General features: G+C 36.7%; 1 protein-coding gene across 1 annotated transcript; it reads left to right on the top strand.

Annotated features, from left to right (window-relative positions):
• The first annotated feature begins 44 nt into the window (after positions 1-44).
• Positions 45-26008, top strand: LOC134743608 (aldehyde dehydrogenase 1A1-like). Its single transcript, XM_063677171.1, has 11 exons — positions 45-136; positions 3878-3982; positions 12715-12982; positions 13272-13388; positions 15785-15972; positions 16305-16407; positions 18123-18307; positions 18910-19074; positions 19285-19442; positions 21174-21248; positions 25866-26008. The coding sequence occupies exons 1-11, from the start codon at positions 110-112 to the stop codon at positions 25933-25935; spliced, it is 1461 nt and encodes a 486-aa protein (XP_063533241.1). The 5' UTR covers positions 45-109; the 3' UTR covers positions 25936-26008.
• Positions 26009-27988: the final 1980 nt, after the last annotated feature.

Here is a 27988-nt window from a genome sequence, read left to right as displayed (position 1 = left end):
GGTCGCGTGCGTCCAGTCCGCGGCCTAATGATTCGCTTGCATGAGTGCTGCCGTTAAAGTATTTGCTGTCAAGATACCGGCGCGTGCGCGTGTTTTTCTTGTTTTGAAGATGGCACCGGAAATTAAATATACTAAGGTCAGTCCATTTTATTAAGGTATTTTTTTAAACCCGAAACATAATTAATAACCAAATAATAATAAAATGTAACCTAAAATTAAAACTATTTAACTACCTAAATTTTGTATATACATAGTTATAGTTGGTCAAGCAAATCTTATCAGTAGAAAAAGGCGGCAAATTTAAAAAAATGTAGGCGCAAAAGGATATCTTCCCATAGAAAATTTGAATTTCGCGCCTTTATCTACGGACAAGATTTGCTTGATCAACTATATAATACTTAGTAACCTTAAAGGTTAGTTCACTTTTTTATGTTTCATTTCATTATTATTTTTATTTATATGCACATAAGGATTGGAACTGGTATTCTGGTATTACTGGTATTCCATGAATGAGTTTAAAAAGTGATATATACAGGGTAACCTTAGCCATTGGACAAACCCTGAAATCCCACGTAGGGTTACTTCTTAGGAATGCTCTAACGATAATATTTTTTTAATTAAAACAAAAAATTAAAAAATAAATTTCCAAACAAAAATTAATTCCAATGATCGACAACAAAAAGAAACATACTGTATTAATCATTGACAGTGTTTTGACACCTTGTTCGAAAGTGCGGCAATGATGACATTTGTCAAAAGTCAGAATCTTATTAATATCATAAATAAAAAAGATAATCAATAAGGTCGAAGAAGGTTTCATACTATTTATTACCTCAGGAGCTATTAACACATACAGGTTGCTTCAAACTAAAAAAATCGTAATTTGTTAATTTCTTCGTAACTGCTACACCCATTGTACACACTTGGTATACTAATTCTAAATACCCTAATGCATATGTACATTTCGGCTTTGTCCAATGGCTAAGGACAGCCTGTATATTGTAGGTATGTATGTAGCAACATGATTGTCTAATTTTTATGTAGACGATGACTATTAAATATCTAATTAGGTATCAGTGATCGGAATAGACAGAGTATAAATACCTAAACTTATTAGAACAGTCATGAATTGAAAAACGAGTATGAAGACGCGGGGAAAATTATCAAGATAAGTAAAGCTTACCTTTACTAGTTTTTTGACTGCAGTCTGATCTTAGGTTACTTAGGGAATCAGTACTTGGTAATTCTGTACTTTACAATGGTTGACCTATTTACCTTAAAAAAAACAACCTTATTCGAATACAAATAAGTTCAAATTTGGAACGGGATTTTTCACATATTTAAGTCATTTAGTAAATTTGCTCGTGGAATTTATACGTGCATAGAGTTACTAAATCGTAGATAGCTAGATAAATTAATTTAATGTTTATTTAATAGTGTTAATGATTTGATTTCTAATTTTGACTATGACTGACAGTTCACTATATCTGATTAGTCAAATTACTGTCAAGTAAACCTGGATAAGGGTTGTGTGATGGACAGATAGGAACCTTATACATATTACAAATGAATGGTCATTTATACAATGTGCTACTGTAAAAGGCGTTTTACCTAGTTAAAACGAATTTTATGTAACACCCCAGTGAAAACCCATTTTCACGAGTAAAACTAGTTTTCCAAAACGCATTTTCACTAGTTGTAACTCGGATTTTTCAAAACTAGTTGTCGCAAAAGTACATTGGTAAAAATTAGTTTTGAATTATCGGGAAAACGCATTTTCACTAAGTGAAACTAGTTTTCACGGTAGGTATTCTGCCAGAGTTCTGGCGAGAATTTGATGTCCCAAAATTAATACTTTTATCATTTTGGCCTGACGTTTTGAACGTCACATTACGTTCGCGGCTACAGGCAAATTCAAATCGTAAACGTACCTAAATGTCTCAAGCCTTACCTCCTAGATAAAATGTATTTTTTCTTAATGCTACTTTCATATACCTCTTATTAAAAAATTCGGTAAAAGGGTATTTGTAAGAAACGAACCTAAGGGACAGAAACTGACTTTCCATTTTGAGTCGCGTCCAATTTACAAGTTTCAAATACTATGTTAATAATTGTCATAGGCTGTTATCATAACATGGGGTTTTATACCTACTTACTGTTTTTGACGTATTTAGTTTTTCACGTACGAAGTTGTCATTTGTCATGTTTATTGTCAACTTTGACGTATATTACATTGTTGTTATTTTGGTGTTTGGTAAATAAAGATGTAAAGAGTGTGCTTCGTATATATATTATCTTTATGATTACATAAACCAAATGGACCGTTAATAACAAGATTTTTATCAATGTGAGTTGGTGGTGTGAATGAGGGTGAAAAATCAGGCAAGTGGCAACCAGTCTACAAAGCCCTAAGCAAAGCAACACTGGATAACAATCCAAGGTAACTAAGGGACTATACCGACCCGCCCCGGCTTCGCACGGGTTACACTAAACCTTGAGAAATTATACACCTAAACCTTCCTCAAGAAACACTCACAAACGTATTGAAATGAAAACTGCATGAAAATCCGTTCAGTAGTCTTTGAGTTTATCGCGAACATAAGTATATACACAGAAACAGACAGACGCGGCGGGACTTTGTTTTAAGTATAACGTGTAGTGATTATAGGAGTAAACGGCAGTGGTAAGTTATAATCATAGGTGTCTAGAATAATGCTGTCACTGTATTGGTATCGCTTGATTAGAAGATTTTTTTTGTACCTTAATAGCTCTATTAAACCCAATACGTCGTAATACTCGTAATTACCCAGTCGTCCACTATCGTCTTAAAACCTGTTCGAAATAACTTTCAGCAATGATAAAAGCTTTATAGCTAATAAGGCCCTGCATTTCATAGTGTTTGATATGCCTAAAATTTAATCCGTCATAACGATGCGTACGATAGTAGATGGATTTACCTACGCACGGGACACTTGCTACCGCAGTTATGACTGCGGGCGTTGCCAATTTATTTATTAAGGTACAATAGCCAATATGCCAAAAACGGAACCTTTATAGTTTCATCATGTCCGTCGGTACCAGTGTGATAACCGTCTTACTTACAGTTTTGTTTATGTATATGTACATGTTTATGCAAATGCTAAAATCTTGCCAATTCTGATTTAGTAACAGGTAAATCACGTAAAATATTTAGTTTTCAACTCAGCATAAGCAACGCTTTACTTTCCCAAGCTGTTACCGAGAATTTACAAATTAAATTCGTAACTGTTACTAAAAGTTATATACTTAAGTAGCGTTTACATTGAAACTTTACATTTAAAGAAAACTTACCTAATGTCAGCCATAATGTTGTAATGCCATTTTAAAGCCTTTGAAGATGGCAGTCCTGACTTAAAACTTGATAAGAGCATATGTAAGTTATATTTTTCGCCAGACTAGCACGTAAAGGCTCTCTTTGTAAGGTGCGTTGGGGTAAGATTGAATGAGTTTTTCATGAGGGGTGGGATGAAAAGTCGCCCGTAATGATTCGGCATACGGATGATTAGCATACCCCTCATGAAAAACCCATTCAATTTTACCCCAACGCACCTTACTTTAAAAACTGATAACTAAAGTTGCATTTTATCTACATGTGTGGCAAAGTAATCTGATGCATATTTTGAGATGTTTTGCTCATGTTAGCTGATAAAATTGACTTTTAAGTGATTTTTCAAAAAAAAATTATGTCACAAACCCACAAGTTTTGCTGAATTGTATAATAGGTTACGAAGTAAAAGATCACCTATTAGCTACACCGTAGAGTTCCCGACAAGAGCACGGCGGCGCTCTGCCCAAACAGTTTACTGATAACTATAAAATTCTTCAATTTTATTTCCAGATTTTTATCAACAACGAGTGGGTAAACTCCCAAAGCGGCAAGAGGTTTGACACGTTCAATCCTCACGATGGCTCTATCATAGCAAGTGTTGCCGAGGGTGACAAGGTACTTATCTATCAACTCCACCTGTCCACTGATGAATATAGGCTTGCCCCACCAATCGCCACAAAGCTCGGTCCTGCGTAGCAGGCGTTCGGCTCCCAGCCACTCTTACAAGGTAAACAGAGTAGTATTTACCTAATTAAAACCTCGGAAAACAAGCATCTAGCAAACGAAGGGTGGAAAATTGTTATTCCGACTTAGTTAAAAACTTACATGTAGCCAGGGAAGCAAATAGCGTCTCTCGTGTTGAAATTAGGTTGAGTGAGCTGATCGATCTGAGCCACTGTTCCCGCCTTGACCCTATCTACGAGCGTATTTGAGAAACTTTCTTAGCCTTTTGAGATTAGATATGAAAATTTCGCAGGTAACATAACTACTATTTATTCTAATTTTAACCTAAAACAGGCTAGTAAATTGATTCAGAAATGCCTGATTTTACGTAAATAATTACCTGCTAACTATGAACAATATTTTATTTTTAATAAGTAGGTATTCTAAAGATAAATTTGTCATGCCCTGGTGCCTGAATAGAATTTCGTTAATAGGTACAAAGATTTAAATTCAAATCCGTCTAGCAATTTTCTGAATAATTTGTATATTTAACATCAAAGAAATGATAATGATTATTTTATTATGAAATAATCTGAGACGCGTGTATCAGCTTGCCCTTTGGTTTGTTGCAAGTACTATCCTCTACTATTTAGCAACAGTGACGATGACTCGGATAACGGCGGAATTCGGATATAGCAATATCAAATGTAAAGTAGTAACCTAAACCTCTTAGCGCCACTTGCACCATTCCACTAACCCGGGGTAACGGGTTAAACCTGGAGTTACCATGGTTACCAGTACAATTTGACACTGAGGTAACGGTTTAACCGCTTAACCTCGGGTTAGTGGGATGGTGCAAGTGGCCCTTAGTAAGTATAAAGGCATAAGTATGTATTACCAGGGGCATATTTCTCGTACGTTGTTAGACTGATAAGATTAGTCCATAAGCTAATATTTTTTACAAGATTACAAGTTTGCGTTTCTCGAAGCCACACTTGTAAATTATTAGTTACTAGTCACCAACCAATAAATATTAGCTAATAGCAACACGATTAAATACAGTTTTGTTTCACAAAAGAGTACGCTAATAATTACGCTTGTAAATAACACGCGTAAAGCTACTAAGCACAAAAGGCTTGTAAAAACTATTAGCTAAATTTATTGGAAACAAATTTTCGAAAGTGTACTCAGATTCTGAGAGTTTAGACGATGAAATAATAATTATTCGCCACCGGAGGGTTTTCCTTCCGAGGGTTCCGAGGAATAACTACGAAATACCTCGTTCAAGGGGCCTTTGAATTGAAAGAAAGGTTCCGCTTGTTTTAGCCATCGCGCCTGTTTTAGAACGACTTACAGAGAGAAATCAAGTTTTGTCGTCCGAGTATACATACGTATACATTAAATTGGATGGGCACTGGAACCCAATACCACAGCAACAATACGCGGGAAGTTTTTTTTCAATTGGCCAAATGGCAAGCGTGGTGGTGCATTAAGCCAAACTACATCAATAATATTATTAGTCCGCTACTATTAGTTACAAGTCTAGTAAAATTATTTGAGAAACAGAAAATATTTATACTTGTAATTTTTACACTACTTAGTAACTAATAACTAATAGACTCATAAACTAATAGTTACGAGAAATAGGCCCCAGAAAGTGCGAGGATTACGGTTAAAAACTAAGTTTTTCAACAGTAACTTGTTAGCATGTTCTAGCTATATATTATTATCACTTACTGAAACGTTCCTCACTAATTTGGTTATGGATATGATGGCTCAGGCAACGCAGTTTGGGGTGGAGTTCATTTGGCCGTCCATAATTCTTATATAATATACCTATACCTATATCCGTTGCATAACATATTGACGGACTCGTGGACGATATGGAATCTATTGTAGCTATTTTAAAATACAAATGGCGGTTACTATGCTGCGTAGTACCTTACTACGCACGTAACGTGTATCTCCCACCCAATTATAGAGACGAACAGTATTGTAAATTCTAACGTAACGGTCAAGAATGACACAGGCTTATATTAGCTAATAATACCCCATATTATATTAAGCCCAAGAACCCATCGAACCCAATAACTTAACCAAATCGTATAGAACCCTAAACCTTATTTTTCATCTATTGTTCCTTTATTGTTCTTATTGTTCCCTGACTTGCACTTATAATAATTTTCCATAAAAAGTGATGTATCATCTAGAAAGCGGTGGGACCTGCCATGAGCTGTAGGTATATAGAAATCCAAGAAATAGTCAAGGACTATTACTACAAGTACGGAAAAAATGCTAACTTTATCCGGATGAGATATCATATTTTCAATTTTATATATACCGAGATTTCACTCAAAAATATGACAAAAATTAAAAAAGGAAACCCAAAAAAAACCTGTTTATTAAAAGAATAATTTAATTTAAAAAAAAAACCGCTACGTAAGTGTTAAGTGTACGTGTTATATATATAATAGTTATTGCAACACAAACTAATCTCGGTCATGCGGCTTGAATGCATTTGCAGATGCAATTTGTTTATAAATTGAATAAATAGGTTCCTAGAACTCCTCATACTGCTATTACGTCTATTACTATGTGGGAAACGACACAAACCTAGGACTACAGTGAGTTTATTGCCTTCAACATTATGTAATGGTATACCATCTGGACTTTGAATATTATTAGTAACAAATTTTAGGACTAACAATAATGATGACCTGCAAAAATCGGAACTGCTATTTATATTGTTAAATTTTATGACTATTGACAATATGACTAATAAAGATTATGATGGAAAATTTTATGGACTGAAAAAATCGGAACTAAAAAGTTATGGGAACCAATAGAGACCCCTACAGTACCTACACATTACCTGTCACTTACCACTACTGTACCAAGAAAATATATGTATATAAAAAACCATACAACCAAATTGAGAACCTCCTTCTTTTGAGATATGGAAGTCGGTTAATAAAAGTAAGCTTAAGCTAAAGCAAAGGTCTTATTTTATTTTATAGGTATCTGGGATAAATTTTATATCGCAAATAGACTCAATATACAATTGGGTAAAATCTTCAAGGGTAAAATACGCTATTCTGAAGTAGCATCTCACTAGGTGTTATAATAAAGAAAAATATACCGCATTCGCATAACTGCAGATAATACAAACCTGTCAAGTGGGTCGTTCTCTAAGAAGTAAGTAAAATCCCACCAAAAACATTTCATGTAAAGTGTTGCCAAGACTAGGCGCATAAAGCTTTTATACTCAAAAGCTATCAGATCCCGTAGTAGGTACCCAGACTTTTACTCTGTAAGTCCTAACTTTATTAGCTCTAACTGTATAAAGCCAACATCTTGGTCAAACGCAGTACGGCTTGGCCGTTTCGTTGCAGTCACATAAACACTCACTCGGTGGACTTGTTGTACAAAGTAGTTACACAAGTCTTTGAAATTCTGAGTGTCATTAAGGGATTGTCCAATTTGTCCATTTGACAGCAACGAAACGGCCAAGCCGTACTGTACGTTTGACCAAGATGTTGGCTTTATACAGTTAGAGCTAATAAAGTTAGGACTTACAGAGTAAAAGTCTTGGTACCTACTACGGGATCTGATAGCTTTTGAGTGTAAAAGCTTTATGCGCCTAGTCTTGGCAACACTTTAGATGAAATGTTTTTGGTGGGATTTCATTCATTTTTGTAAGAATTGATATACCAGCTAGAAATGACTTATTCGTTTATAGAATCTACGATAATACTGGATCATATATAAGCAGGCATAATTCTAAAATATTTAACCATTAGATTTTATAAAAGTTACGTATTGCTAGCGCCATCTATGTAGAGCCTATATAAATTATAAGTCAGGAATTTTATATTAAAAAAATTAAAATTAAAATTCATTTATTTCAAGCTGCAAGGCTCATAATTAGTTTTTACACATGTCATAAAAATAATAAAAACAAATATAAAATTAAAATTGAAATCGAAAAATTGGTACCTATTAATAAAACAATAAAATAAATTTAAAGCATACTTAGGTCCCTATCCTATCCCAGTCTTAATTACATGCCTGTCACAGCAGTGCATGATGTAAGGACAGTCCACTCTGTCCGCGATCATCGCTAGGACTGTGTTGGGGCTGGCTCGCACCCGCTGGACCAAGGACGCGGCGCGCAGTCGCATAGTGGTATGAAAACACGCCGTGTGCGCTGCCGCGAACATTCCCGAGGCGCTGCAGTAGCGAGGCAGCCCCATCACTGCCCGGAACGCGTTGTTGTATTGGACGCGAAGTGCATTGTATGCTTTCTGCGTGAAGTTAGCCCACAGGCTGCACGTGTACAGCGACGTGCAGTAGGCTTTGAACAGCGTCAACTTCACGTCGCTGGAACACCGAGCAAACCTGCGCGCCAACATGTTAGCCCTTACACACAATGCCCTTCGCTCCCGTTAAATGTCAACGTTATCTTTCAGGTCAGCAGTAACGATATGCCCTAAATATTTAAAACTCTTTACTCTTTCTAGTGGTGTTCCATACAGAGTTACATCAGGTACATGCAATGGTCGATTACTGCCGGCCTCAAAGACCATATATTGGCTTTTAGCCACATTATATTTCAAGCCATGGCTCACAGCGTACTCCTCACAAATTCTCAACAACCGTCTGAGACCACAAACCGACGCGCTCAGCAGCACCATGTCGTCCGCGTAGCTAAGGTTATTCACACACACGCCATCCACATGACAACCGACATGCTGACTGCTGAGCTCGCCGATTAGCGCGTCCATGTATAGATTGAACAGTGCGGGAGAAGTCAACCCCCCCTGCCTCACCCCGCACCCCAACCCATACTCCTCCGATGTTGCTCCTGCCCACCTGACCCTATTGACCTGGTGTCCGTACCAATATTTAAATATATTAATTAATTCCCTGGGCATGTTTATGTTCTCCATTTTTTCCCATAGTACTTTGTAGGACACGAGGTCAAAGGCTTTGGAGAGGTCCAGAAAGCAGGCATACACCGGGGTCAGACTATCGGTATAGTATCTGACTGTATGCTTAAGACACAGTATTGCACTATCTGTGGACAGTCGAGGACGAAAACCAAACTGATTATCGTGCAGTTTCAAATATTTCTCTAAACTACTGTGTATTAAGCATACAATCAAACACTTTTGCAATAATCGTCGCTAAAGAAATTGGCCTATAGTTAGTTTGATCCGTTAGGTCTCCAGTTTTATTTTTAACTACAGGTACGACTATCGTTTTTAACATAACAGTAGGCATATAGGAATGACCCAGACAAAGGTTATAAAACATAGCTAAGACTCTTGCGATATGTTGACCGGCATGCAGGAGGTGCTCGATACTCAGACCGTCATGGCCCGGAGATTTACCTCGCGAGATAGATTTAATTGCCTGTGCGACTGCCTTAGCTGTGAATCTTATCCCCCCCACCAAGCCGGTCAGAGCATCGGGCGCCGTCCTCCCTGCACCCAGAGGAGATTGCACACGAAAATGATCTTTAAAGGCATCAGCAATGCTTTTGGGGTCACTCACCCCGCCAACACTCACAGGAAGTCCCGGACGAGCGTTCATCTTTTTTGTATCACGCCAAAAACCCCGGAAGTTGCCCTTAGAATGCTTCTCAGCGAGAGTATCCATTTTTAACTGCTCTTCGTGATTTTGACACCACTTTAACCGAGATTTGAATACTTTTCGACTGAGACACATCTCCTCGTACATTATACCACTCCGGGGTCTTCCGCATGACACCCATTCGAGAAACCTCGCCCTGGCCACCCTATGAGCCCCGACGACGTGTTTATTCCACCCCAATACGCGTTTACCCCTTGCTCCCCTCGCTCTACTACCCCTACCACATACTGCTGCCTCACTTAATGCTTTTACAATATTACTATATAAGTTGTCAATAATACGCCTATGAGCCACGCTATCGCAATATCTATCTGCACAGTTTGTGAAATTTTGGTCGAAGTCTATACGCCCCAGTCTAGAATGAGCCTCCCTCTTATATAATTCAATTCAATTTATGTATTATAAATTGTAAGTTTATAGAAATTTTAAAGCATTATTATCATAATCGGAATTGTTTTTAATGACCTAAGCGTTAGTTAAGGTCTCCGATTCAGCTCACTCAACCGATTTTAGTGAATTTTGTGTGGGTACGTACGTGCTATCGCAGTGCTGTTGGAAAACCGCGGCTTTGTAGTGCGACGATTCGAGTTTGATCCCCAGACATGTATTTTTTAAGTTAAAATTTGAATTTAGCGAGTGCAAAGTGCGAGCTAAGCGTAGGTATTCGTTACAGTTGGGCAAAAATATTTTCTAGTCTCCGGCTGTTCTTCTGTATAAGTCTTAAATATTGTGAGCAGAATTTATTTAAAAAATATTAAAATAGCTCACTTATCACACGCGAGTCAAGAGGTAAAGAAACCGGTATATAAATGAGCTCTCCGAATATGCATACATTGTTACGGATCTTACGGTCGCGTTACTCTGGTATTTCGAGATCTCTACACGCATGCGAGTTTCTAAATCGTTGTGGGAACTGTTTGATGGTACTGTGACATCCGAAAACAAAAAGTCGTATGTGCCTGCAAACTTCTTATTATGATATGACTACATATATTCACCTTTTACTGAATACTGCACAAATAAATTGTGCAGCATATACGGCAAATTTAATTTAATTAACAATATTTTGTTACGTGAGAATACTAGTCACATGAACGTCGTCAGTCGAGTATGTAACGTACTTTATAAAACAACTGATCATAGTCTGCTCACAAAATACACATAATGTTCCAAAATGGCTGTCACATATGGACAGATAGACGGAAGATCGGACGGACAGACGGACTAAACAAAACTGTAAGGATTCCGTTTTTGCCATTTTGGCTACTGAAGGCCGAATGCCCGGAACGTATGTCAGGTACACGCTACCCGCAACGTCTCCAAGTATCTTCATGGCGAACGGTTTGGCCGAAGGTCCGCGAAGATATTAAGGTCAGAAGTGACTAAGAGAGGCGCGCTTCTGTAGTGTTCAAACACAAAACTTTAGTACCTACAAGTGTATGCATGCATGGTTCTTGCGACTTCCACAAACACCTACTTGCGAAGTGCTCGCCATCGGCCTTCGCGTTCAAACAATTTAACTGCTAATCAAGTTCGGTAAAATAATTTTAGTATCAATACAGTTTTTTTTTTTGTAATAGGCTACACTTATTTAGGCTTTGTTCGCGAGGTTGTACAGCTCACAGAACCTCCCTTGTGCTTAAAGTTCATCATCTTCCTCGCGTTACCCCGGCATTTTTAGCCACGCCACGGCTCATACTTACCTAATCTAGATAGATTAAGTTTCTCAATTCTATGATATAATAATTAAAATAATTAAGGTGACATCTACCGAAACTCTTGTGTACTTGCAGAAGTACTCTATGAGCTTAGTTTAGCTATGTCATTATATGTAATAGTTCATTACAAATCCGTAGTGTCATAGTGTGGCACTGCACTTAGCTATCTACATGTATGTAGATACGATCACTTTTTTCAACCAGCCTTCTGTTAACATTAAGCCGGGCCGGGGTTTGAACCCGCGACCTCCGGATTGAAAGTCGCACGCTCTTACCGCTAGGCCACCAGCGCTTGTGTTTGAAGTAAGGTTTTGAAAAGTTTACGACAAGAAACAGTGCCAATATAGAGGGCGCTATTTGGCTGGTTTACGTGAACCTGGTTCAAATCGGTACTTCGAAAACTTTTTGGTTTTTTTACTGTTGTTATTGTATTAGCGTTCCGATCACTGCTACCACACAAAATTTCACGATTCTAGGACTTCAGGAATCAATGTTTTCAGGATTAGAGTTATTTTTAGGTACCCCCATTTGAAGGGGTTGCAGGGCGAAAGTTACAGATTTCTGGTCACCATATGTGTCTGCATACAGACCCTACATGCCAAATTTCAGCCTTCTAAGACTTCAGGAAGTAGTCTGTATTTTCTATGACGCGAATTTCATGTGTTTCGGACTGTGAAAATTAAGGTACTATAAAATTTTAAGTATAATAGGTAGCTTAATAAAACTTGGTGTTTTTGATAAGTCTACTGAGCACATGGTATACAAAAAATTACAGCTCTCTAGCATTGTCCAAGACGAAGCTACGAGAGTTCGAAAATGCGGCGATACGTGCCGAGAAAAGATATGCACTGCCTTTTGCCCTTTGTCTCGTCTTGGCGGGGGCACGGCCGTGCCCCCAGATATTGTAAAAAATATGGGATATTATGGAAACTTATTTCTTATGTTAAATTATTTCACTCTGTCTCTCAACCGGATTTTTAAGACACTGAATTATAATTGTCTTAAAACCTTAACTGTCGTATTGTATTATTAGGTGAAGTACTTTAAGACTATTATAATGCATCATATGTGGTTGTACTTAATTAAATTAAATCTTACCTTTCTGACTTTTATGTACAGTGGCCATCAGATATATCGGAGCGGCCAAGGTTCTTAAAAATATCTGAACATGTACTTTAACAACTTGACAATAGAGGCTTAATTTGCTTAGATATTTGTGAACACCTTTGCCGCTCCGATATATCTGATGGCGACTGTACTGCTCATTCAAAATATTATTGAAATATTTGACCGGGAACTTTTTCTTTACAGGCTGACATCGACTTAGCCGTGAGCGCCGCTAAGGCTGCCTTCCACCGCAATTCAGAATGGCGGCTCCTGGACGCCTCGGCTCGCGGTCAAATACTCTGCAAGTTCGCGGACCTAGTAGAGCGTGACGCACTTTACCTTGCTCAGTTAGAGTCGTACAACAATGGCATGCTGATCACCTTCGCCCTGTGGGCTATCAAGGGAAGCGGAAAGTTCATCCGCTATATCGCTAGTTTGGCTGATAAAATTCAGGGAGACACCATCCCCGCTGGTACGTTATACAGATTAGCAAGAACCTTCTAGGTACTGTTCGTTTATGTACCTATTGCTACTTATCTTTGTTCGTGACTGTAAAATTAGCGGCAGCTTCGGTTTAGTGCGATAAAAACAGATACCTTATCTATAGGGATTTTATTGCTCTATACAGTTTGTACCTTTTTGCGGGGCCAGCGGCTAGAACATGTTCAAAAGCAAGGGACCTGATGTTATATTAATTGTTCACACTAACTTAACAGGGCCTTTTTTTCTAATGCTTCTATTAAAATCGAAATATTTTGCAGATGGCGACGTCTTTGCGTATACATTGAGGCAACCAGTGGGCGTTTGCGGACTGATTCTACCTTGGAACGTGCCTGTGCTTATGTTCATTAACAAAGTCGTGACCGCCTTAGCTGCAGGCAAGTTTCTTATCTGAAAGTTCTAATCATTGACTATAAAAATCTAAACAGAGCGAGGCGATTATAGTTTCAGCCAAGTTTCAGCTGCACTTTGAAGGAAGTTACAAAATATGTACCTACCTATCAATGACACGACTAAAGACTTGCATTCGAATTGCGATTAAACGTTCTAATCACCACAGCAATTGGTATAGTATCTCTGAAGAGGAGTAATGTAATGCTGATAATAATGCCATCTCTGGGTTATGCTGGATATATATTCCTCAGCCGTGGTGCCCTGCTGAGCTAAAAAGCGGTATCTCAATTGAAGATTGCATGCAAATAAGTACCTTAAATTTGAATCATAACGTTCCATTTCCAGTTCATTCGTTTTTGAGATACCGCCTTTAGCATAAGGAGGGCTGAGTGTGGCTAGATATCATTCTTGTGTGTAGATAGTAGAAAACAAAATATACCAAAACAAATATTTAAGCAGGTAACTTAATCGTATTTAATTAAATCTAGAAGAATATATTTTAATAAAAAATGTTTTGATAGTGTTACTAACCTTACGTTGCAAATGAACTAGGAAACAAAATAAATTTGAAACGTAAAAGTAGTTTTTTTAATATGTAGTGCAAACACCGTACAATGACAGACTGACGTATTTAGACGAATAAAAAAACCAAATGACGTTTGGTTTGGCGGGAAATTTTGAAATTATTTCTAAGTTGTTTTTTAATATAAATTCCGTTTAAACATATTTTTGGTCAGATTTATGTTAAGATATTAACAAACAGCGTTTCTTTATATCACAACCAACCTTGTAAGTTGTGTTGAGTTGTGCTCTTACTCATTCAACCAAACCAACGCAGGCAAGATGAAAAGCAATGCCGGCCGGGCCGCGCCGAATCTGTGTACCTTCTTGTATGTACATCGGTATAAGGGCAAGGTAAGTAAATTTTCGAGTTTATAATATATATATACCTCCTGAACATTTATTTATTATTTCATCTTTATCAAAAGCTTTGATAGAGGCTTCGGGTAAAGCATATTTATGAAATGTTGGCGATGGAACATGGAACATTGTAACATTTCAAATAACAGCCGTTGAACTAGCACCATTCTTAGTGCCCGTAAGGCCCGTCATACACGTTGCTCTGATTATCATAATTAAGATACTATTTTCCGTGCCTAGGTCTTAATCTGATAAATCAACTACAACCTGCCAAAATTAGAAAGACATACATCTACTGATAAAATCCAACCACAATACGTTACCTTTGTCGACATTTTACATGAATAATATCCCGATTCACTGATTTCTTGTTACCTAACATTAAATGTGACAATAGCACACCCTTAAAATGCATGCTCAACACTTGTCCTGTTTCGCTGTAAAATAACCTTTTTATACTTTTGATAACATCTTAACTGTTAATATATTTTCAGGTATTAAAAAGCTTTCAGAATAAAGTTGCGACACGGCAGGTATCGTGCTTTTCTTCGATAAGTTTTTCGATGTTGTCAATGGCAATTTCAGTGAACCTAAAAAAGGAAAATCTACCTAATCTAATGCGCTGTAACACCCAGATCACCGCACCACAAATTGTGGATAAAAAGCTTGAATGTTCTCAAAACTATGAAATATGCGACAAAAATGGATCTAAATTAAATCAAAAAAAGTTGGATCAAACTATTGAAGCTTTCCAAGTTATTTTGGGATCAAGAAGAAGAAATGAATTAGGTTGCCTCTAATTATTGTTTAAAACATAGTCAGGAAATAAATTGTTACATACTTGCTGTTAAGTTATTTTCACGGAAGTGCGCTTAAAGCGTCGCTGTATTTGCATGTGTCTTAGTTACTTGGAATGGAACGTATGTAAATAAGTAGGTACTTATAAATAATATATTGTACTTGATTCAACATAAGTTTTCATTTATTTATTCTGAAAAACTGATTTATGTAGTTTTCTAAGCAAATGGAAATTGGTACGACAAAGATTACTACATAAATCAGTTTCCAATATTAAAGTTGTTACATGTAGGTAAAGAACCCATAAGTACGTGTGTGTGTGTGTGTGTGTGTACATGTGTGCGTGTTTACTGCATATACAGTCTCATTAGTTGAGAGCAGGACCGCTAGGGGCAGCACTAGTAGAGACGTGAACGTGAAATGTCCGAGAGTTTCTTATCTATTACAGTAATAACATATACTAATCTATGACGACAACGTCAGCAATGCAATTGATCAAGGAAATTGACACTATCGTCGCCCATTTCTCGCTGCTACTCTAACAGCAACACAGCAGCAGTGCAGCACTAACTTTACTAAGTATATGGGTTTACAATGAGACAGTACATTTACACATGTTTTAGTGTCCCGTAATACCTAGGTATATTATTTTGCATTTAAGGTTGTACGGTAGTCGTGAAGCCGGCTGAGCAGACGCCTCTAACGGCCTTGGCGTTGGCTGTTCTGCTTAAAGAAGCTGGTGTGCCCCCAGGCGTCGTCAATGTAGTCAACGGATATGGCCCCACTGCCGGAGCCGCACTCGCACAAAATCCAGACGTCGCTAAAATCTCTTTTACTGGATCGGTTGAGGTAACAACCTTACAAGCTTGAACATGGTGCTTGAGTAGGCTTAGCAAACGCTTCTGATGCCTTGGCGTTGGCTGGCTGCTATTAAAATGTTGCTAGGTTGTTCGGTGAACAATGAAAAGCATCGAGAAATCTTCTAAGCCAACCTCATTATTAACTTTACCTTTGAAATCTTTAATGTGGTTATTTTTGTAAGTTTCAACCCTATCTCTATTTGTACCTATTTTTGTCTTCCTAATACAACGTAGTTCAACAAAACTCGGGTTGTTCTAAAACCGCCCAAGGAACTTGGTCAAGCTCTTGGCCAATCACTGATCCCTCAACTTGTTACGCAGGTTGGCAAGCTGATTCAAACGGCAGCCGGAGCTAACAATCTAAAGCGGGTTACTCTGGAGCTCGGTGGAAAGAGCCCGCTCGTCATAATGGCCGATGCGGATTGTGCGTATTTATTTTTTACCTCACTACGGGAGGTATAAATATCATATATTTAACAATCTATGTATGCACATGGATACGTAACATGTTTTATATTCTAATGTCTATGGACATCACATGCGCGTTGCCTGCGCTTTAAAAAGACTAGCCATACAAATACTCGTATACCTATTTAATAAAGTTTATAGGAAAAATATTCACAATCACAGCGTCAGAAAAATCGACACCGCATCGAAATGTTTCAATTGTGAAACTTGATACAACAAAATTCATTAGCTTCTCGGAAATAATATATGAAAACTCGCTTAATTTAACCAGATTTTACACCGATTTTAAAATTACTTTATTTATTCATATTTTAGTCATATTTACATATTAGTTTTCTATTCGTTACTTTGTTGCAAACCATTATATCTAATTATTTAATTTTATACTTACCTAATAATTAATGAACCTTAGCATTAATAGAAGCAAGTAATTAGATCCTATCAGTAATTAATAGGACTGCAAAATATAAATATAAATAGACTGCGATTTTATTTCACATAATTATTTCTAATTAAATAAACGATTTCGTTGAGGGTTTTTGGTTTCTTGGCCTTTTTTATTTTTCGAGAAACGAGAATTCTAAATTTATTTTCTCAGTCTATTATAATTTCTATCAGTATTTAAACTTAGTTTAGCAATCAAGTATTTGTTTGGTATTGTTCATAAATCATAATTTTCAATAGAGTTTTTTTTCTCGTCTTCAAACCAGGAACAGAAGTTTATTCATTTTTGCTTTAATTTCTAAACTATGTATTTCAAAATAGTACAGTGATTAACTATTTATACTATTTTTTACTTTATAAACGGTATTTGAAATTTCTACCTATTATATAGAATACATTGACCAAACAAAGAACCTAACAAGTTTAACTAATGTACTGACTCTCACTTGACTGGTGGTCGTTTTCATCCAGCCTGGTTAGGTTAGATTTTCCGTGGTACGAGTATTTCAGCAACCCTTAAGCAACAAAATTGTGGATATTTATTGACAAATTGTAGTTAAAGTTAGACCAAGCTAAGTTGGCACTGGCAGCGATTTTGATAGCACAGACGGTGCAAGTGTTATTTAAACGTCATAATTATGACGTTTAAAATAACACTTGACAGCTATATCATCTACATATTGTATTGAGATGACAGCTGTTACCGTACCCAACCTATGTAAAAAAGACTAGGTATAGCTATTAAATACTATATATATGTATATGTTTTTTTTATCTTGATACATAAAGTATACATATTTAATACTTTATGTATCAAGATAAAAAAATAGCCAATTGACCAATACGTCAAAAATTAGGCAAATATTAAATAAATAAAAAAACAATAAAAGGTCGGTGCTGTATGTATGTATAGAATAGAACTGAATACCTAATAATATACTAGTATAAGTGTTTTGAATGATTCACGGTTAGGTTCACTAGACTTATATTGACCGGGATATAGACCGTGACAATAAAACAGGTATTAATCACGGTCTATATTCCGGTCAATATAAGTTTAAGAATATACAATTGTTAATCTCGTTAATTTGCACGTAATATTTCAGATTTGTATGGAACTTCGCCTCGTTAGCTTGTAATACGGTTCGGATAGTATTTCCAAGAGGTTTTAAATATCACCTACAACAAAATGTATGAGTTACTAAATAAACAATTCTGAAATTATAGTGGACTTAGCGGTGCGCACTGCCGCGTTTGGTGTTTTTGGCAATCAGGGCCAGATGTGTATCGCCGCCTCGCGTCTGTACGTCCAGTCTTCCATCTACGATAAGTTCGTCGAAAAGGCAGTCGAGTTCGCGAATAACATTAAGATCGGACATCCTGCTGAACAAACCACACAACATGGACCACAGGTGATATATAAGCTATTAATGCGCTCCCTGCGGCGTTTTCAGAATCTAAATAAGTCAAAAACTTTCGTCTTTCGTGAAAAATATAATAGCGAAATGGGTACATTTTAGTAAAGTAGAAGGTTTGAACATACGTGCATATAAGTAAGAGTATAGCGTGGTATAGCTAGAAAATGATTGCATGCCCTTGCCCATTATTAAATGATGTCCGCAGGAAAGACGTATAGCACCAACCCATACTAAAAGATTTTTGACCCAAAATCAATTTGGTTGTATTACTAGACCTCAATTACCTTAAATATTTTAAGTGTTCTTAAAAAAATATTTGATGTTTGAAACCCCTAAACGTTTTCAATAATAGGGTTGGCCGGTCGAAATAATTAGCAGATAGCGCCAGCATAGCTTGCCCTGTGAATCCCTAGAATTGTGTCAAATTTTTGTTTTTTTAATACCCTGGATGCCAGCCCTTTAAGCTAAATCTCATAGAAAAAGGGGCAAGCTATGATGGCGCCATCTCTGCAAACCTTTGACAGTTGCCTACCGCATTTTGAAATTATTTTAATAAATTTTGACGTCATATCGCTTTTGGTTTGTTATACCAACAGATTGACGAGGAGATGATGAATAAAGTTCTTCGTTACATTGAAAAGGGCCAACAAGAGGGAGCAAAACTTTTGATCGGTGGTCAACGGATTGGAAACCAAGGTTTCTACATTCAGCCTGCCGTATTCAGTAACGTCACTGATGATATGACGATCGCAACAGAAGAGGTTTTTTTTAAATTATATCTTATTTTCTTACCTTATCCATTATTGTATTAATGATTTTATCAGAATATGTAACGAAACTGTTTAATGTAACGAATGTCATATACTACTTCCCATAAAGTAAGGACTTAATCTAAAAATAAGTATAAGATATTTTTTTGGTAAACGTTACTTTTTTCATTGCTGCCATCAGTAAAAAAAACCTTCTTGTAGATCTTCGGCCCTGTACAGAGCATCCTAAAGTTCGATACGCTAGAAGAGGTGATCGAACGCGCCAACAACACCAGTTACGGGCTCGCTGCCGGCATCTTCACCACCAGCGTTACCAACGCTCTGCAGTTCAGTAAACATGTCGAAGCCGGAGTCGTTTGGTAAGCTTATCTTTATTTTTAGGGTTCCGTACCCAAAGGGTAAAAACGGGACCCGATTACTAAGACTCCGCTGTCCGTCCGTCTGTCCGTCTGTCCAGACGGACAGACGGACATGAGTGCCAGACAGCCTGGTGAAAGACAGACAGACGACTGTCTTTCACCAGGCTGTATCTCATGAACCGTGATAGCTAGACAGTTAAAATTTTCACAGATGATGTATATCTGTTGCCGCTATAACAACAAATACTAAATAGTACGGAACCCTCGGTGAGCGAGTCCGACTCGCACTTGGCCAGTTTTTATGTAGGTATAATGTTACCGTAAAAATAAAAACTCGTTATTAGTGAAAACGCGTTTTACCTAGTTAAAACTTGTTTTCCGTATCGCCTTGGTGAAAACGCGTTTTAGACTGTATAATAGCCCAAGCCCGCTCGCGCATGAGAGAACAATTTTTTTTTTTTTTAGGTGTCTATAAGTAGGGGATAGTGCTGCCCGGTAAGCAAAATTTGCCTGTGTTGGGCAACACCGCTCTTCCTTAATTAACAGATTGTTACACGAAACATTTTTTTTAAGTACTAGTTTAAGTAATATAACATGTATACAATTAAAATTATATATAACATTTGTTTATAGAACTAAGTGAATAACTGGGTTGTTAGACATGCAGTAATAAAAAAGGAATTAAAGGAATTAAAAAAGGAGTAAAGGAGCCAGTAATGTATTTTGTTGTTTGTATTTTTATGTCAATGTAAATTTTATTTGTGTGTCGTTGGCGTACGTGTCGCCATTATTTTTTAGACTAAGCCAGGTCCCCACAGAAAACCAGCGCCACGGTTTGCCGCGGCACTATGCTGAGTGGGGATCCTTTTTGGCGTCCAAATGTTTTTTTGTCTGCATGCTTTTCTTTTTTATGTACTATGTTGTGGCGTCAAATAAATGTATTTTCTTTCTTTATTTATTTTCTTAATTTTGTGTGTGTGCGTGTGTGAGAGTGTGTGTGTGTGTGTGTGTTTGTGTGCGTGTGTGTGTGTGTGTGTGTGTGTGTGTGTGTGTGTGTGCGTGTGCGTGTGCGCGTGTGTGTGTGTGTGTGTGAGTGTGTGTGTGTGTGTGAGTGTGTGAGCGTTTGTGTGCGTATGTATGTATGTATTTAGTAAGTTGATGTACGAATCTCTAGTAACATATAGTATTTTGTATTTTATTTTTGTAAGTCTTCTATTTCCTCGTAGCTTTTTGATTTTAACCATTTTGTAATTGTTGATTTACAATCGTAGTAAAGTTTTGGTATTTATTAATAATTTATTATTAAATGAGCCTTGCTTGGTGCTACATCAAACAACATAGAGCTATATTGGTTATTTAGTTTACTGTATGTTCATTGTTCTGTACCTATTTAAGCTCGGCATGTTTGCCAAAGAGGCACATGAAATGAAGCCTACCTGCGCTTTCTGTTATCTAATGGCTCTGAGACTTCTGTAATTGTGCTTTTTATACATAGAAAAACATGAATCGACAATAAATAATCATATAATTATCGAAAACACGAGAATCAGTTGAGTAATGAAGACATGTAAAAGAAAACACCCGGTATCCGGACAGACATATACGAAAACAATTCTGTCCAAACTGAAACGGAGTCCTTCGCCTCGTTACGTCAATAAATGTTAAAATTCACCGAGGGTGAATCTGAATAATTTCCTTTATAAAAAACATATATTTTTTTCATTAATACAGGGTTAACCACTATCTGTCATACAACCCGCAATCTCCGTTTGGCGGCTTCAAAGATTCTGGAATCGGTCGCGAAAAGTAAGTCTTGAACTTTATATTATTTCAATCATTTTCATACTGAAATAGTAGTTAAGTAAATGTTAAAACTCTTAACTAACATTGCATAAACTTTATGTCTTTGTTATTACAAAGACACCTCGTTAACCTAATTAGTTTAACGAAATGTGGACGATGGTGTCTGCTTTATATAATACATGTTATTAAAAAGTGCGTTGGTGGCCTAGTGGTAAGAGCGTGCGACTTTCAATCCGGAGGTCGCGGGTTCAAACCCCGGCTACAAATGAGTTTTTCGGAACTTATACACGAAATATCATTTGATATTTACTAGTTGCTTTTCGGTGAAGGAAAACATCGTGAGAAACCGGAAATCCCAAAAAGGCCTAGTTTCCCCTCTGGGTTGTAAGGTCAGATGGCAGTCGCTTTCGTAAAAACTAGTACCTACGCCAATTCTCTGGATTAGTTGCCAAGCGGACCCCAGGCTCCTATGAGCCGTGGCAAAAAGCCGGGATAACGCGAGGAAGATGAGATTTATCAAAGTGACTGATGATCTACATTTATTGAAATTGAAATATTTATTGCAGACCGTGGTCCATAGTGCGTTAGTATAGGTACAATTAATATTTACATGTAAAATAGGTATTGAAATTATGGATAGTTATTACATAGGACACAAAACAAAACAAAACAATTACAAAAAATTAATAAAATTACACAACACAAAATTACATTCTAGACTGGATAGGCGCTCTAACATGAAGCTCCATCCAGTGCTTCTGAAAAGGACAGTCTAGCCTATTGGTCACTACGGTCAGGATGCCATTGGTACTGCCACGAACACGCTGCGCCAGGGATGCGACTCGCTTACGTATAATCGCGTGAAACCCATCTGTACGCGTTTCTGCAAACATACCCGACGCACTGCAGTGTCGCGGCAGCGATACGATTAACATCCTGAACCCATTATAATATTGAACTCTTATAGTGTTCAATGTGCTCTGCGTATACTTCACCCACAGGCTGCACGTGTGGAAGCTTTGGCAGTATGCCTTAAAAAGGCCTGCCTTTTATATGTCTTCCAACAGGCGTATTTAGATATTAAAAAATATTAAAGTAGTACCAATGCATGCAATGTCAGAGCACCGATATCTATATTATATTGGTATCATAATTTTAAAATTTGAATACGCCCCATCGGCTTCCTTTATCTAATTTAATTGTGACAATTCGAAATCATAAACGAACGAGAAATGAAGGAGCCGTGGAGACCTGGCTAAACTAATTTTCTTTAAGGTAATTTTTTTTATAGGCCTCCCTTTTTTACGACAAACATTTTTGTATGCGGAACAACGTTACCTGTGATCTGTGATGTTAGCGTCAAAATAAAATAAAAATCGACAAAATTTCACATTTTCAGTGTTCTTTTTTATTACTCAAATCATAATTTTGATAATTATATAGGTAGAAAAAACGCGAAGGTTAATGATATTTTATTTATATACACGATATTCTTACTATTCATTAAAACAATCTATTTTGATAGTTACTTGGATCCAAGGGGCGTAAGGGGCGTAAGTATGTAAGAAACGTCAGCATTAAGTATCAGCAGTGTGACGTCACATGATGTGTTTTATTTATTATAACCCTTAAACCATTTGACATTCCTTTCTAGTCATTCCATTTCGAACCGTAATTCTTATAGTAGAGATGCGTTTTTGTTTTAAGTATGACGGCAAGTATGTTGCCGCTACGGACTAATAAAGGGTTAAGAAACCGACCAAGTGCGAGACGGACTCACGCACGAAGGGTTCCGTACCATTACGCAAAAAACGGCAAAAAAAACACGTTTGTTGTATGGGAAACGCACTTATATATTTATTTTATTCTGTTTTAGTACCTATTTGTTGTTATAGCGGCAACAGAAATACATCATCTGTGAAAATTTCAACTGTCTATATAGCTATCACGGTTCATGAGATACAGCCTGGTAACAGACGGCCAGACAGACAGACGGACAGACAACGGAGTCTTAGTAATAGGGTCCCGTTTTTACCCTTTGGGTACGGAACTCTAAAAACGCTAAACTTATTTAAAAAGATTGTTTCGTCATGTCATTGTCATTGCACGCACTTTATTTTCTGATGTCCTGAAAAAGTACTAAAATTCAGATTTAACGTAAAACTCACAGAGAATCTAATGTAGTTTTATTACTTTAGCAGCTTTACGTTCAGTATCAACCATTTATTTTTTATATGGGATTAAAGTAGAAACTACCGTGTGCGTAGGGTAGACCAAGGAGAGTTGACACAAATTTTACTTTTTGGGTTATAACTGTTGTATTCAATTAGAAGCTAGATTTACGAAGTCCATATCATCTGATAGCAAATTTCATAATCATTTACCACCCAAAACAGTAGCACCAATACTTGGAACTATTCAAAAACCTTTGTTTTTCGCATCAATCCGATCTGTTTCAACTAATACCGAGGTAACATGAAACAAGTACTGAGGTAAGTTGAGGCACATATAATTTATGAATTTAAACAATAAATAGCAAACTAGTTTCAGTAAAACATTTTCACCGGTAACCGACAACTCGATTTAAAATTTTAGTCAAGAAACTTACTTTTAGCAATATTTTAGCTCTATAGTTCTTTTTTTTTTAGCATTAGAAAGGTTTTTTTTATTAAAAATCACTTTTGAAAAATAAGTCACAGCAAATACACACATAACACATTAATATTATTATTATTCATAAGTAATATAAGATATTTTTTTTAAACCGTTTTACTATATTTGTCAATAAAAAAACACGTCAAGATTGTTTACCTTTTTTCTAATGATAAAAAAAAACTAACTATAACCGCTGTAATGCCTCAACAGCTTATCTGAGGTCTAAACCATGTATGATGAAGGTTAGAATGGAAAATGAAGCATTTCTTTCTTGGGAGTCATGCTTCTAGCGTATAGTCTGCGAGATATGGACGCTGTGTCAACTTTGTGTTAACCTACCTCTGTCTCCCCTACTCGTGCCTCGCCAGGCGGAGAAAATGACGCGAGCTGTTGGGTAAAAGTACGTATGTGGAGTAATTTTTCGCATCAAGGAAAATTGAATTATATTCAACTAGCGACCCGCCCCGGCTTCGCACGAAACCTTTACAAATTATACATATAAACCTTCCACTTCAATCACTCTATCTATTAAAAAAACTGCATCAAAATCCGTTGTGTAATTTTAAAGATCTAAGCATACATAGGGACAGACATACAGACAGCGGAAAGTGACTTTGTTTTATACTTTGTAGTGATAAAAATTCAAGCTTTTACTTAGTATAACGAATATTTATTAATATCTGCTTACTAATTCAAGAATGTTTTCATTGTTTACAAATTATAACTATTGGTTGATTGCCTATTGCATCAAAACCTGACTAAATAAAATCCAGAGGCCGTGAGTTCAAGTCTCACCCAAGGCAGTAATTTTTCCACTTTTAAATTTATTCTAAGCTTAATAGCATCGATCGCAGACGTTTCTGCTTGTTAAAAATTAATTTAGAATGGGTAGCACATCGTAACTGGTGAATTTCCAATATGACTTGGAACTCCGGTGGCCGTTTAAGAAGTGTAACGCTCTTACGGTAGATGTCGCTAGGGTCCCCTAGACCCATATAGTGGGAAGATTTGCTGACTATGGATGAGGTCTTGGTGGCTCAGTTGGCAGAGCGCTGGAGTATCGATCCAGAGGCCGTGAGTTCAAGTCTCACCCAAGGCAGTAATTTTTCCACTTTTAAATTTATTCTAAGCTTAATAGAATCGATCGCAGACGTTTCTGATTGTTAAAAAATAATTTAAATAAAATGTTTTGCCAGGATTTAGCCGAAACAAGATTTCAGTAATTTCTTTTATTCTTCCCTTAATGATGTTCAAAGACAGGTTAAATTACATATGCAGAGGAATATGTAAAGTACCTACCTATTTGAGTAAGAGGAAAAATGTGATTGTGTATATGTTCTTCATACTAGACGCGTGCCCATTTTGAAATTTGGTTTTCATGCTTATTTTCTGGACTTTTTTATTTGCTAGCTATTCAAAACTATACCTAAGTGCTCTAAGGCAAATTAGAATTGTATTCCCTGTGTAGTACAGTAAGTAGTCTACAACTTAGGTACCTATCACAAAATTGCATCTTCATGCTCGACTTATTAATTTTCATCCACTTGGCAGTAGCAATATATGGGAGTAACATACCAACTTCACATTCTTATTTTACGTAAACAAAAGCCAGTCTCTTTTATAAAATGAGCAATTCATCATCCGCATCCAGCTCGGCGCCATGGAGACCCTATAATTCATCATCCGCATCCAGCTCGGCGCCATGGAGACCCTATATGTTGTCCCGTGGGATTATCCCGTGAAGCATAGCGTAGCGTAGCAAAAGCGCAGAATCGGACCAAGATAACTCTGCAATCTGCATGGCATTTGCAATACCAAAGTGTGGTGATGTCATCATTAATGTCAAATCCTATGAAGTATGATGTTTGTAATGACACCCCCTTACTTTATTCTGTTCAAATTGGTGCAACGTTAGCTTATACGGACTCTACCATAAACCACATGCCACTTTTTTTCTCATTTCAGTGGAATGGATTGCGTCAACTCCTATCTGGAGGTTAAGACGGTGAATATGGCTCTGCCGAAAAAGTTCTAGAATTCGACTAAATCAGCCCTGCCTGCATGGTGCTACATCAAACAAGATCGAGTGATATTTTATTTACTATGTTCATTGTTTATTATTTTAAACCATTGTAGTTTTGTGTTTATATTTTTCAAATATTATTATTGTTTACAATAAATATTTAAATCCTAAATATCTATACCTATTCATTTTAAAACAGAAATAAAAACTGTAAATATGTTACTGAAAAACCCGTTTTTAGTGAAAACGCATTTTCCGTAGTGAAAACTAGATTTTCGAGACGCCTTGGTGGAACGCGTTTTCGCAAAGTCTCGGTGAAAACTAGTTTTCACTGATCATTCAATTTTTTTCTGTTAAAACTTACTAGTGAAAACTAGTTTCTACGGTATTCTGCCAGAGTCAAAAGGTAGGTAAGACGACGAGTGCTACTATTGACGACGACGAGTAGTACTTACATCATGTTTTCCAAGTGTATGTAAGTACTTACGCTTCCTAAGCAATTTTGTGCGAATTATGGCTTTTGCTTTAGTGGAGCAAAGCTCCATTCCATTCTGTTTCGTGAAGTCAACCCCAATCATTTGCATGGCATCTCCATTGAATGGGCATACTTCATGCATAGAAATGGGATAGTCCCTCACTCGGTCCTTATTTCCTCATTTGGTTTATGATAACGTATTGCATGCACGGATCTAACATTTGTTTCGAATGGTGGGTGTGCGCGAATACCATAATATAAACATCTATAGATATGAACAAACATTACCATAACGTTCTAATAACTTTTTTTACACAAGTGTACCTTTCTTCATTCATTTCTTTCTGATGAGTCAATTGACAAACTGGCGTATGTCGAAATTTTAATAATTTATAAAAGTAGATTTCTCTATAGGTAGGTTTTTTAAAAATAAAAGGCTTATGAAAATACCTGCCCACTATCAGCCGAAACATAATCGTCTACTACCAGCTGACTTTCTTCTTTCTGATCTTAATCTGGTAAATCGGAAAGAAAATACTTTTTTAAGTGTTTGTGTTACTTTTCTCAACCCACACGAAGAACAGTTGCGGACGTTCATAAGGCATCAAAATACATACATCTACTTTGACCACTAAGTATATGACTTCTCGTCAGGAAGGAGTGAACATGGAAATGTAGCATTTTGCAGGTATTCAGTTATTCAGCTTATTCAGGTATTCAGCTCTAAAAAGTAGATAAAATGTGCTAGCTCCACAATTAATAACTACTATAATATAGTATATAATTGCCTTTGTGCATCCAGCGATAGAATACACCTAACCTAGCCGCTTAAATTACCTATTTGTAAAATATTATTCACGCACGAGTCACGACTTTGTTACTATCAGTATAACAGATCCCATCAAAAACATTACATGTAAAAAGATGCAAGTCTCGCAACGCAGTTCTTCTACTACAAAAAAGTTTTAAGATATAATGTGAATCCAAGTCGGTTATTTTAATCAGTGCCAGGGGGTGTTAAAACCGTAAAAATATTAGATACCTTTATTTTTTTAATACTTATAATGACTTGGCAATCACACACAATGCTCAATCAAGGAGACTTGTAGAAATTGACATTTTTTAAATGTATTTTTACTTTTTTATTTGCGTGGAAACAAATAAGTAAATAAATATATAAATGGAAGATAAGTACATGATGTATGGCAGCCTTCTTTAGGTGACATTTTTAAAACTGAAAAAAAAAAGTTGCCATGATTGGACCGGTCCGATGATAGGACATACATGCGGTCCATTGATAGCAACTAGGTATCAAATAACAAAAAAATAAAAATAACGAAAATAACTGGCTAGAAAAGATTATTATAAATTTAATGATTAATAGATTTCTAACCATCATACGTCAATACACTCAAACAAATGCAAATATAATGACACTTATTTGCGTTTCTCTTTCGCGTAATTATTACATCGCCAACGCTCGAAACACACTTGCTTTACATCACTCGTCGCCGAGAAGCGCGACGCGGCTGAGGAAGCGGTGGGACCGCTTGGATCGCTCAAGAACACTTTGTAAAGTGTGTTTTTTTA

This window comes from Cydia strobilella, chromosome 8 (genome assembly GCF_947568885.1).
Source record: "Cydia strobilella chromosome 8, ilCydStro3.1, whole genome shotgun sequence".
Classification (NCBI taxonomy): Eukaryota; Metazoa; Arthropoda; class Insecta; order Lepidoptera; family Tortricidae; genus Cydia; species Cydia strobilella.
This window is presented reverse-complemented; position numbering and strand designations above follow the sequence as displayed.

What these genes read in the sequence shown, in the direction of transcription:
- LOC134743608 (XM_063677171.1), top strand. Translation starts at nt 110, where the DNA reads ATGGCACCGGAAATTAAATATACTAAG. An exon ending in GGGAGACACCATCCCCGCTG is followed by an intron (nt 12,983 to 13,271) that starts GTACGTTATACA and finishes AATATTTTGCAG; the next exon opens with ATGGCGACGTCTTTGCGTAT. An exon ending in TCTGGAATCGGTCGCGAAAA is followed by an intron (nt 21,249 to 25,865) that starts GTAAGTCTTGAA and finishes TTCTCATTTCAG; the next exon opens with TGGAATGGATTGCGTCAACT.